General features: G+C 34.2%; 1 protein-coding gene and 1 pseudogene across 1 annotated transcript in view; both read left to right on the forward strand.

Moving 5' to 3' along the window:
• LOC111366661 (receptor-like protein 2) overlaps positions 1-903 on the forward strand; it is a 6,953-nt gene extending 6,050 nt beyond the window's left edge. The window contains exon 4 of the mRNA XM_022987373.1: positions 803-903. Within this exon, the coding sequence (XP_022843141.1) occupies positions 803-903 (101 nt within the window). The remainder of the gene's footprint in view (positions 1-802) is intronic.
• A 94-nt stretch (positions 904-997) lies between these two features.
• Positions 998-12,645, forward strand: LOC111366662 (annotated as a pseudogene).
• The last annotated feature ends 661 nt before the right edge of the window (positions 12,646-13,306 follow it).

Consider the following 13,306-nt stretch of genomic DNA (forward strand, 5'->3'; position numbering starts at 1 on the left):
CAATCGATCGTAGCACTATCTACATGTGAAGCTGAATATGTTGCAGCTACATCAAGTGTCTGCCATGCGATTTGGTTTAGAAACTTGTTGAAGACGCTTGGAGTATCACAGGAAGAGCCAATCGAAATCCATGTTGATAACAAATCGGCATTGGCATTGGCAAAGAACCCAGTATTTCATGATAGAAGCAAGCACATTGATACAAGTTATCACTTCATAAGAGAAAGCATTGCAAAGAAAGAAGTGTAGCTGAAATATGTAACCTCCCAGGAGCAGATCGCCGACATTCTCACTAAGCCACTCAAGCATGATGTGTTCCGCAAGTTAAGAACTCTACTTGGAGTAGCAAAATCAAGCTTAAGGGGGGATGTTGAGTAGTAAACTTGATTTTTGGACTAAATAATATGGGCTTAAGGATTTTGCTTATAGGCCCAAATCAATTAAAAGGCCCAACATGCATAGCATTTCTAGAAGCATTATCTAGAAAAATCTATATAAATATCTACTAGAAAAATCTATGTAAATATCTAAGTAAGATATGTAGTTTTATAAAGAATATCTAAAGAATTCTAGGAAAATATCTTGATATGTGGTCTAGGTGTCTCTAAAAAATGTGTGGAGTAGAATCTTCTTGTAAACACTATATAAAGGGGTAGTGTCCTCCATTTTGTAACAAGCCAAAAAGTGTGTAAAGTTAAGTTTCCTTTTTCACTTCCTTCTTCCTATTAGTGTTGTCCTCTTAAAAGCCTTAGCCAATCCAAGTTAGTAAACCCATCTTTCCTCCAACATTTTAATGTTGCAGACAACAATCTCGAAGGTCTTATGCCTGTAGGAGGTCAGTTTGACATATTTTCTAAATCAAGCTTTGAAGGAAATCCACTTTTGTGTGGTAAAATTTTGTAGCGCTCTTGCAGTAGTCAATCAGAAACTACCCATCAGTTAGTGCAAACGAAAGGAAGAAGAGAAAAATCATTGTACTAATTCTTGTGGCCCAGAGATGACTGATATGGATATGGTATCCTTCAACTTTTCTGGAGTATTTAATGAAGTTGCAAATGATACCAGCCTTGTCATGTTGTTTCCTAACAATACAAATAAACCAATGGACCTAAATGTCACAGAATCCCTCGAGAAATCTTGATTCTGGGCTCAGAAAACAACCAAATGAACACTAGTTTACTTCAGCTCGACCCAAAACTTCCACACTTGGTTGCCACAAGTTTCACTCCACAAAGGAGACTATGGTAGTGGAATATGCAATCCACAAAGGAAGATGAAAGATGAAGAATAACAACAAAAACACTCCAAGCTCTTTAACTCCAAAGAAAGCTGGCTGCCTCTCTCTTCTCTTCTCCTCTTGTTTTCTCTCTTGCATACTACGCACACACAAAGACACGGCTAGGAACAAAAACATAACTAGCAAGACATTAGGTCACTCATATGGATTGGGCCACAGTCTTCTCTACAAATGGGCTGCCACTTAATTACAAATAAATGGACCACACAATAAAAAAACCATCCAACCTAAACTTGGGCCGTCCAAAAGTATAGGTCATTTTCGAGTCGAGCCAAGTTCATGGTATCGATAGATTATCTGACAACTGTTCTATATCATCGCCCAAATTTTTCTGGTATCAAAATCCAACACTAACAATTGCTGAAATTTTGAAAGCCACATACAATTTCAACCAGTCAGACATAATTGGGTGTGGCGGCTTTGGTTTGGTATATAAAGCAACTTCAGCAAATAGTACCAAGCTGGCAATTAAGAAACTCTCGGGAGATATGGGTTTGGTGAAAAGGGAATTCAAAGCCGAGGTTGAAGCTTTGTCCACTGCCCAACATGAGAATCTGGTTATGCTGCAGGGTTACTGTGTTTATGAAGGCTATATATTGCTAATATATTCCTACATGGAGGATGTGTTGAATTTTATGCGTAATAATAAAGAGAGAAATCAACACAAGTAATTACGTGGTTCGACGGTGTGCCTACATCCACGAGAGCGAATCGGAGATAATTTTGATTCGATATGAAAAATAGGGTTACAACATTATTATTTATACTAACGCTAGCCAAGACCCATAGAAGACTTTAAGGCCCGTAAAGAAAATACCCTGTACCATACCTCGGGTGCCAAATTACTTCTACAATCAGTTAGCCATTCAAGCAATTCTTTTTCCTTAAAAAAAACAAAAAGGAGGTTTATGTAATGAGTATGCGAACTTGTACAAAGATAAATTTTGCTGCCAAAGAAAATAAAGTATGCATGTGTACATACATAAATACACAACAAACACACGCATATATATATTGAAAATAAGTTTGATGTGCTGTCATTGCAGTTTTATACAGCAGTAATTTCAAGGTTCATATGAGTAACACACATTTTATCAATATACAACAGGAATTAAACTTCCAGTGTACAGCATTTACACGGTCATGTTGTCGTGCCAAGTAAATTTTATATTCAGTCTGCCCGTAAAAATGCATGTTAATAATAACATAAAAAAACTACTTAACCTTTTCAGTATGGTGTACAATCATGTTCACACAGAAGGGTAGCAACACAGAGGCATTAACAAGTTAGATGTAATCTACGGAAATGTCTCCTCATCCATAGGCGCCCCCCTATTGGAGGGGGTGTGGTCTGACAGCCCCCCCTCCAATAGGTGGGAGCCTGCAAATCCAGGGCACATGCCCTAGATTTCTAGCAAAGCTCATAATCTACCCTAGTTGTGTCAGACATTTTCTATGTCCTGGAGGTAGAAAGAGAAGAAATTGTACATATTTCATAACATTACAAAGTCAAAACATATATTTTCTAAGGTGACATCAAATTGTTGTAGTTATTATTTCTCACGCATCATCAGTACTAGCTGAAATTTAGAACATAAAGGCCAAAATTTTATAATTCTTCATAATGTTGTGAATTCTCCCCTTAGTCCCGGCCAAAAGAATGACCCTAAATTGGTTTAGATATTTTCACAAGCAGTTGGCACTCTGGGCACTATTCATAAGCCGTAAAATCGAAGCAATAATGCTATACCATCAAACTCAAGAGTTGAATTAAATTCGAATTATTTTCTCATAATCAACATTCAATTTTGATTTAGCATAAATAGAAAGATAAATCCATCCTATCAAAATTAATGATAACCTCAAATATCCAAACAGAATAAACCTTGAACCCTTCACTTTAGGTCAAAAATTGGAAAATTTGGCGTATTATTAGGGTTCTTGGTTTGAGTTTGAAAAGGAATATGGAGGGAAGGAAGAGCAAAATAACTTGAAAAGCGGACAGGCAGAGTCCACAGGGATTTACCGAAAGGCAATTTTAGGTTATGAACAAAATATCAAAAAGAAGGGGAAATTTATGGAAAACGACTCATCTTTAAAAAATTACAAATATGCCCCTTTTTCATTAACTTCACTTTAATTTATTTCTCATATTCATTTTGAATCACATATTCACACAATAAAATATTTTACATTTAAACTCTTATTTTTTCTTATTTTTAACCACACATCTCAAAAACTATTATTTAAAACTATGTTTTTTAAATTTTAAGGTCACAAAGCAAGGTTTTATCGTTGTCTTTTTTTTTTTCCCCTAAAATAAGAGTTCTTCAAAATTAATCACATTTATTGGATCATTTGATTAGATGGTCTAATGTATTTTTAATTATTTCATGAAAAGTTAGAAACTTCCAAAATTAAGTTAATCATTAGATCTTACCAACATTATGTTTTTGTTCCGATTAAATCTTGATCAAATGTGTTCAAAAATTATATAAAAATAATGGCCCTAATCAATAAGGATGTGTTTTATCAACAATGCTGCCTCATAGGGCATGTACAGGCCACACACATTATCGGGGGTGGGTAATTTTTTTTTTTTAAATAATCACCCACGCCCACCCCCCTCACACAACTTGTGAGGGGGCCTGTATAGGGCATGTACATTAGGCATTTTTGGTGTTTTATTTGCTATTTTCAAATTGCTTTCAGTTTTGCAAAATACCGAAACGTGTTTGGTTTGGTATTTCTGCAAATGCATTTCCTAAAACAAGGATAAATTTATTACATAAAACTCAAAATACAATTTTGACGCTTTTTGACATTTCCCTGTTCAACATTTTTCTGAAAATGCAATTCGTAAAACAAGGATAAATTTATAACAGATTTCACGCTTTATGCATTGTCTTGAGTTCTATTGTGATGATGGGATGTGTATTGATGTGGTTCCTTGAATGCTGTTCTTGATGCTTCTGTGAAATATAAGGATTGTCTCATCTCATTCCATGGCAAGAGAAAAGCCTAAACTCTTCGTCATTTTTTGACATTTCTTTGTTCAACATTTTCTTATTTCATTCTTTGATTTTCTTTGTGAAAATTGTTTAAAAGGGGAATGTTTTTGTGTATATTGATTAACAGTAAGCTTAGAGGTCTCTAGTGTTTACATTTATAGAAGTTTTTTCCCCCCTTCTAGTTTTGTGTTCTCTGCATGAAAACTCAATTTGCAATCTTGGCTTTTGCCTTATATTTTAGGTTATGTTAGTGGATTGGAGCATAATCCTTAACGAATGCTCAACGTGGAATTGGGTGTTAACAATGGTCACCGAACCTTCGGGACTTAGGCTGAAAAATCCTTGTGTTATTTACTAGTTTTCATTTTTACTCGTACTTTGGATGCTGGCTGAGACTTAATTTGGGACCAAAACTAACCTTAGACTTAATTTCCATTGTTGCTGCTGAATGTTTTTGTTTTGTTCTTGTGCAAACTTTAAATTCTTCAGTTGGATACTATGGATGGTTTGTTCGGACAGGTGTGGACATGTGTTAAGTGCGGACATGCCTTAAGTTTTTGTGCATGTAAACACAACACGCATAATTGTGTATATAAGCACATACCTTGTCAATCTATCCACTCCAATCTCTCTCAAAATATAACGATGATAAAACAACATGACAATACCAAGACCTTTTCTTTCAGTTCCCTCTTTCATAATTTACTGTTTTTAATACTTTTACCACCATTTTCTAGCTTTATAATTCCCTGCTAAGCCAATGCAGAAAAGTTGAACGTGACTCCATTTTAGCCCTCTCCTTTGGTGTCTCCAGTTCATATCCTTTGAATTGGTCTTCCTCCATTGATTGTTGCATATTGGTTAGTTGTAAAAGAAGCAAAAAGTTATGGAATTATGGATCAAGTAATTCAAAGTATTAAATACATGAATAAAATCAACACATAAATTTTTAAAGAATTAGAATATTGAATAAAAGAAATAAAAGGTCTCAAATATATTATATTGTCGTCCTAATATATTTTTTAGTTATTCATAATATAAAAAGAAAAATAAAATATTTGTACTGAGTATATTATCGGATTTTAAAAAAAAAGGTGTAGAAAAAGGAATGATTCTTGCACCAGGATCTTCTTCTTTTTCCAATCAATGCCCTAAACCCTTGATTTCTTGAATTTTTTTCTCCTTTAATACGCTCTCCTCAATCCCAAGTTATGGTCTTTGTATCTCAATATGTGGGGCTCCTCAAAAGTGCCTCCATTCTTGTATTTATACTTTTCCCCATGTCTTTGCATAATTTAGTCTTTATAGCCTTTAAAAGGGCTAAATCATGGTGGCGTCTTGTTTCTTCCTTGGCATTTGTGGGTGGTGGATCCAGGTGGTGGCCAGCTAGGGTGGATTCGTTGGGAGAATTTTTTTTTTATTAACAATAGATTAAAATTTTACCTTATATTTTTGGTAATACATTTTATTTTCAAACATTAGTTATAGCTGAGTTGGTGAGAGCCCGTTGAAACATGCTTGAAGTCTCAAGTTCAAGTCCTTTGTCAATGGATTTGTTATGTTTTATTTTGTTTCTATAGTTTTTAGAAAAATTCAATAGTGAGAGAGACAATGAAGATGAGGATTTGAACCGGTGATCTCAAGCAAAGATTGTTGTAAAATCAACCATTATGGTACCTTTGAATTGTGTCAATAAATTTAACAAAATAATATTTGTTATGTTTTTACTATTTTAATGCAAACAATTTTAAAGATTCAAATACCTTGTCAATCTATCCACTCCAATCTCTCTCAAAATATAACAATGATAAAACAACATGACAATACAAAGACCTTCTCTTCCAGTTCCCTCTTTCATAATTTAGGGTGCATTTGATTACGAAGATGGAATTTGGGTGGAAAGAAAACGAATTTCAGGGAATTGAATTGTCTACAAATTGTTTTCCTGGAAATTGTAAATTATTGTGTTTGATTGGTATAATTTTCCACGCGAAATTCGTTGAAATAAAAGTATTTTTTTTTGTTCGTTTGGCTTTGTTTTACATGAAAATTGTCAATTAAAGGGATAAATTTTATTGTTATTGGGGATGAAACTTGTTTCCATTGCCAAAGAACAAAAAAAAAAAAAATTTAAAAAAATCATCTATTTTTTGGTGTTCGTTTGGCTTTATTTTACATGGAAATTATCAATTAAAGGGAAATATTTTTTTACAATTAGAGATAAAATTTGTTTCAATTGCTTAAAAAAAATGAAAAAGAAAATATTTGCTATAGTAACCGGGAAAACCAAAAAAAATCCTATGTGACAAGGCAACCAAGAATTTTCTATCTTTATAATTCCCTGCCAAGCCAATGCGGAAAAGTTGAACGTGACTCCCTTTTAGCCTTCATCTTTGGTGTCTCCAGTTCATACCCTTTGAATTGGTCTTCCTCCATTGATTGTTGCATATGGGTCAGTTGTAAAAGAAGCAAAAAGTTATGGAATTATTGATCAAGTAATTCAAAGCATTAATTACATGAATAAAATCAACACACAAATTTTTAAAGAATTAGAATCTTGAATAAAAGAAATTAAAGGTCTCAAATAGATTACATTGTTTGTCCTAATATATTTTTTAGTTATTCATAATAGAAAAAGAAAAATAAAATATTTGTATTCTGTACATTATCGGATTTTAAAGAAAAGTGTAGAAAAGGGGATGATTCTTGTACCAAGATCTTCTTCTTTTTCCAGTCAATGCCTTAAACCCTTGATTTCTTGATTTTTTCCTCCTTTAATACGCTCTCCTCAATCTCAAGTTATGTTCTTTGTATCTCAATATGTGGGGCTCCTCGGAAGTGCCTCTATTCTTGTATTTATACTTTTCCCCCACATCTTTGCTGAATTTAGTCTTTATAGCCTTCAAACGGGCTAAATCATGGTGGCGTCTTGCATTTTGTTTCTTCCTTGGCATCTTTGGGCCCTTAGCACCAGGTTCTACCTCTCGATTAATTTCCTTCTTTTTTCTTCTTTTAATATAGAAAATTTACTCTTTTGCCGTTTTGTTCCTCTTTTCTCCTCGGTTTATGTCAATGGTCTTGTTTTTCCCACTTGTGCAGACTTTAAATTCTTCAATTGGATACTATGGATGGTTTGTTGGGACAGGTGTGGACATGTGTTAAAAGTGTGCAACGCATTTACATGAGAAAGTGTTGCTAATTTCCGACCACAAGCATGTATCACACACAAAACACGCATATTTGTGTATATAAGCAAATACCTCCTTAATTTAAAAATATATCCACTCCATTCTGTGTCAAATTATAACAATGACAAAACAACTTGACAATACCAATGCCTTCTCTTTCAGTTCCATCTTTCATAATTTACTGTTTTTAATACTATTTGCTCGACTTTCTAGCTTTATAATTCCCTGCCAAGCTACATGCAGAAAAGTTGACAGTGACTCCCTTCAAGCCTTCTCCTTTGGTGTCTCCAGTTCAAATCCTTTGAATTGGTCTTCCTCCATTGATTGTTGCATGTGGGAAGCAGTTGTGATAATAATGATCGCGTTATCCATCTGTTGCTGCCATCAAGAGGACTTGTTGGAAGCATATCTCCTTCTGTTGCAAACCTTAGCCATCTCTCTCAATTCAATCTCTCGTAAAATAGGCTATCAGGTCCTATTCCAGACGGATTTTTTATGGCCTTCAAACGCCTGGTTGTCGTTGATTTGAGTGAAAATCGTCTAACTGGAAAGTTGTCTGATTTTGATAAGCTGATGAGTACAGTCAAAACAGTGAATTTATCCAGTAACGACTTCCAGGGAACAATCCAATATGCATTTGTCCAGCAGGCGGTGAATTTGAAAAGCTTTAATGTCAGCAATAACAGCTTCTCCGGGCCAATTCCTTCTTCTATCTGTGAAATTTCTACCTCAATCCAGCATCTTGATTTCTCACGAAATCTCTTTTTTGGTCCGATTTCCGAAGGTTTTGGCCAGTATTCCAATTTGCAGTTTCTAGGAGCTGGCTACAATAATCTATCTGGAGACGTTCCCAGCGATATCTACACAGTTTCATCACTGCAAGAACTGTACTTGTCTGCCAATAGTCTCTCTGGTCCGATTAATGGAAGCCTTGTTAACCTTATTAACCTTAGAACCCTTTCACTCTATGATAATAGATTGACAGGAACCATTCCTCAAGATATTGGGCGGCTTTCCAACTTGGAAAACTTGTTCCTTCAAAAAAATATACTAAAAGGCACTCTGCCTCCATCTCTTGCAAATTGTACTAGACTTGTGACATTGAATTTAAGGCTCAACTCCCTTGAAGGCGAACTTTCTGCATTCGACTTCTCCAAATTCATTCAGCTTAGGTCAGTTGACCTGGGGAATAATTCATTCAGTGGTAGCTTGCCAGCAAGCCTTTATTCATGCAACAAACTGACTGCAATTCACCTGGCCTTTAATAACCTAAATGGTGAGATTTTGCTTGGCATTATGGGGTTACCATCTCTGTCTTTCTTATCCCTTTCTAATAACAGCCTAAACAATGTCACAAGTGCAATAAAAATCCTATCAGGGTGCAAGAACCTCAGAAGATTATTCCTCACGCTAAATTTTTACGTCGAGTCATTGCCTGACGATGATAGTTTGATAGGATCTGACGGGTTCCAAAATCTCCAAGTTCTGGCTTTACATGGCTGTAGACTCACTGGTCAAATTCCAATGTGGATATCTAAATTAAGCAAGCTGTATGTTCTAGACCTATCGCTTAACAACATCACAGGCCCCATTCCGTATTGGTTTGGCGATCTTCCAAACCTTTTCCAATTACAATTGCACCGCAATCTTCTCTCAGGACAATTCCCAGTGGAACTCACAGGACAGAGAAGACTAACCAAAAAACGGAGTGCAGATCAAGTAGACCAACATTTTTTAGAATTTCCTATATTTTTTGAGCCTAATAATGCCTACAACTTTGCAGTGGTCAATCGGAAACTACCCTTCAGAGAAAGGAACAAAGAGAAAAATCTTTAATTGGCTTAGCTTTGGGATAGGTTATGGAATTAGCTTCAACCTGGGAGTGCAAGCAGGTTTGAAATTTTTGTGAATTCAAATGCTAATAATAATCACGTTTATATTATAATAAATAAAAGAGAGAAATTTAAAGTATATTTGAAATCCGATAATCAGTTTCTTGATTGAATTCGAATTCACGAACTTTCGACTTTTAATTCAAGAAATTTCAAGTTTTTATTCAAGATCATGGCTTCCCAACCTTCGATCTTTTATAGTATTCTCAAAATTAAAGACTATATCGAGGTATAGACATCTTTTCAATTAAATCAAGAATCTATTTCTATACTAGACAGACCAAGGAAATATCATGAAAATAGAAAAGTAATTTATTTGGACATATATCTTCCAAGTTTCAATAATCAAGTCACGTCTAATTGAACTTAGATCACCAAATTCAATTTTTAGTGTTTGTTTTTTTCACTAAAAGCAAAAGATTGTACTCTCAAAATATATAGCATCACAAGAACTAAAATATATTTGTAATTATTATACAAATTTATCCAGGAATTTAGATGAAACATCTAACGATCAAGTTGAATTTAATTCTTCCTATGATCATGTTATAAGATTAAATTTGACACGTGATGAATTCAATACACTCCAAGTGTACTAGAGTTATCATGAAGCTATTTTTTCAATAATAAAAAATTTCAAATTCGAATATTGAAATAATCAACACTACAATCTTTCAATATAATGTATCAACCCTTATATATTGATTGTAAACAATTTTATTTATGTTCCAAATATAAGTTGTGTCACATTGTTATTCTCAACACGAGCACCCAACTTATTTATTGCAAGTGAAAATTGGTATTTTTATTCGCATGCTCAATATTGAATAAAATGCAATAGCAATAAATGATAAAAATCAAATTTCGAATATTTGGATATTTGGTACATGCAACATTAATGGTTTTTGTGACATTCATTTTTTATTTTTATTTTTATTTTTATGTAACGTACTATAAAATTGATTTGGCAGATCAACAAAGTAATCATACGTGTACATGCGTAGGAAACAAATAGGATATTCTTTGAAGGAAAAAAAAATGCATAACTACCATACTTTCATGATGCACCTTCAAAAATTTAAGGAACTTAATGAAATTTTTCAAAAATAAGGTGGTTACCTTTTGTAACATCTAATAAAGTTTTGTAACCAATATTTAATTAAATAGGTCACGATCACAATAAACACTGACTATAGTCACACACTAATTACAAATAATATAGAATCATAATCATAAAAATATAATTTGTGGATCATATTTACATATATATAGTTGCAAATCACTCATTTTAATATGCTACAAATTATTTATTGGCCACAAAACTCAATTAATTAGTTACAATTTTTTTTTCATCACCCCAGCTCTGTTATCCCTCCCCACTCCATCACCATCGGCACCACCAAAAACATCACCGCCACCTCAAATCTACCATCACTAACACCTCCTCCTTTACCTTAAATACACCTTCACCTCTACCTCAAATCCACCACCTCCTCTTTCAATTTCAAAAATAAATGTATAATAATTTTTATTTTTAAACAAAAAAAAAAAGAAATATTTACCCAAATCACTTAGAGTGCGTTTGATTGCCAATATTTTTTCATGAAAAATGTGTTTTTCCACAAAAATTCCTACTTTAATGCTGTTTGATTGCCATTTTTTTCATGAAAAATATTTTCCTATTTTTGGTCACGTGATCATAATTTTCTCAAAATTAAGAAAAATATTTTCTTTAAGGGGAGTAGAATTTTATTTTCTAGGGAATCCACTCTCTCTTTCTCTCTCATATCTATTCTCTCTCTTTCATCTACCTGCCAATAAAAAAAGACAAATATAATATTTTCTAAATTGAAAATTAAATTAATCAAACACATTTAATTGACAATTTTCATAGAATTGCCTAGAATTTATTTTCTTTCAATACAAATTTCATGCTGGCAATCAAATGCACCCTTAGTCACTTCACAAAAAGAGGCTAAATTGCTGCTCCTTTTGTTCTTCCTCCATGCCTTCTTCGTTTCTCCTATAAATTCCTCAGATCTAGCCAGTGATAGAGTAGCACTTTTGTTCCTCCACTCTACCATTGGAGGCTGCACTTTTTTAGTGTAATTTTTTTTTACTCTGTGCAATAGGCAGGGTGTATTATGTGAGAACAACCGTGTGATCATCCTCCACCTTCCAGCTTCTTATCCTTTTCGGTACCATTCCGCCGAATACACTTTCTATAGGAATTGGTTCAATTTTTTAACGAAAAAGTGAAAAATGAAAAGGTGTGACTACGTGTCAAATTTGACAAGATATTCGGACTTGATCTGATGGTCAAATTACAAAAGTAAATAGACCAACTTATTTTACTCGTCGAGTAGATCGTCGTGGTATATTTGAAATCTCGATACCAATTCCGGATGAATGAGAAGTTGTGGACCAAAGTTGAAAGAAATGAAGTGTTGCAAATTTTTGAAAGGATGCAGGTTTTGACCAAATGTTGCAACTTTTTTAAAAAGATGCATGTTTTGGCCCACACTACTTCATTTGCACCCTTTATACATCTATAAATAGAACCCTATGGACATGATTTTGGGTACACCAATTGCATTGAGCATTCATTCTCCTCTTACAATTGTCTCCTTTCTAATTCCATAGCATTTCATACATTTCCTTTGTAGAGGGGAAATTCTGTCAAAAGTTCATCGGTTTCTTGTGGTTTGAAGTGCTACTATCACAAGTTGTGAATCCATTGTATCTTGGGAGACAAGTGCCATTCATCGTGAGCACCGTAGCGGGGCAATTTGTTTTAAGGAAAGAGATAACTTCTCGCCCTGGATTATTCTCTATTTCTACTCCTTCTTAATCCTTGTTTTGCGTAATCTTTATACCGAAACTCTGTCCAAATTTTTATTCATATAAATTGTGTTTTGATTACTCTCTTGTGGGTTAAAACTGGTCAAACAAATATATCAAAAACCAACCATTACATAACCCTTTTTATAAGTCATCTCCAACAATCTTAAAAAGAAGTTTGTGTCTTTGTGGTTGGTTATGGACAAACATTACTTTGTTTGAATAGTACTTTGTGTACTATTCCTCCATCGATATTATCATCATTTTGTTGAACTTCTGTTTGTGTAACAGAAATGACTACAATCCAGACTTCGTCAAGTCAAAATGGTTTCAATAATGTGGTACCACCCGTAGCCATACCGTTACATAATACTACTATCCCACATGGGGAAAAGTCGAAAATTTTGCAGGAGTAGACTTCAAGAGGTGGTAACAAAAGATGTTGTTTTATCTCACTACTCTTAATTTGGCTAAATTTCTAAAGGAAACTGCACTGGCTGTACAAGAAGGGAAAAATAATCGTGATTCGATTATTGCTTTGGATGCATGGAAACACTCGGACTTCCTATGCGAGAACTATATCCTAAACGCATTGGATAATACACTATATGGGGTGTATAGTTCAAAGGAATCAGCCAAGGAACTATGGGACTCTTTGGAGACAAAATACAAGATCGAGGATGCTGGAACAAAGAAGTTCATTGTTGGCAAATTTTTGGATTACAAGATGGTAGATTCCAAAATCGTAATCAGCCAAGTGCAAGAGATTTAAGTCTTGTTGTACAACATCCACATCGAGAAAATGGAATTGAGTGATTCATTCCAAGTGGCTGCCATTATTGAGAAACTCCCTCCTATGTAGAGAGATTTCAAAAATTACCTCAAGCACAAACGCAAGGAAATAAACTTGGAAGAATTGATTGTGTGCTTGAGGATTGAAGAGAACAATCGGAAAATCGAACGAAGGCTGGTTGATCAAGATGGTGCAAATTTTGTTGAAATGGAACCAAAGGCAACAAACAAGAAATGAAAGGCTCCTAATTATGCACCGCGAAGAGACAATTCCAAGAAGGCTAA

This window comes from Olea europaea, chromosome 18 (genome assembly GCF_002742605.1).
Source record: "Olea europaea var. sylvestris chromosome 18, O_europaea_v1, whole genome shotgun sequence".
Lineage (NCBI taxonomy): Eukaryota > Viridiplantae > Streptophyta > Magnoliopsida > Lamiales > Oleaceae > Olea > Olea europaea.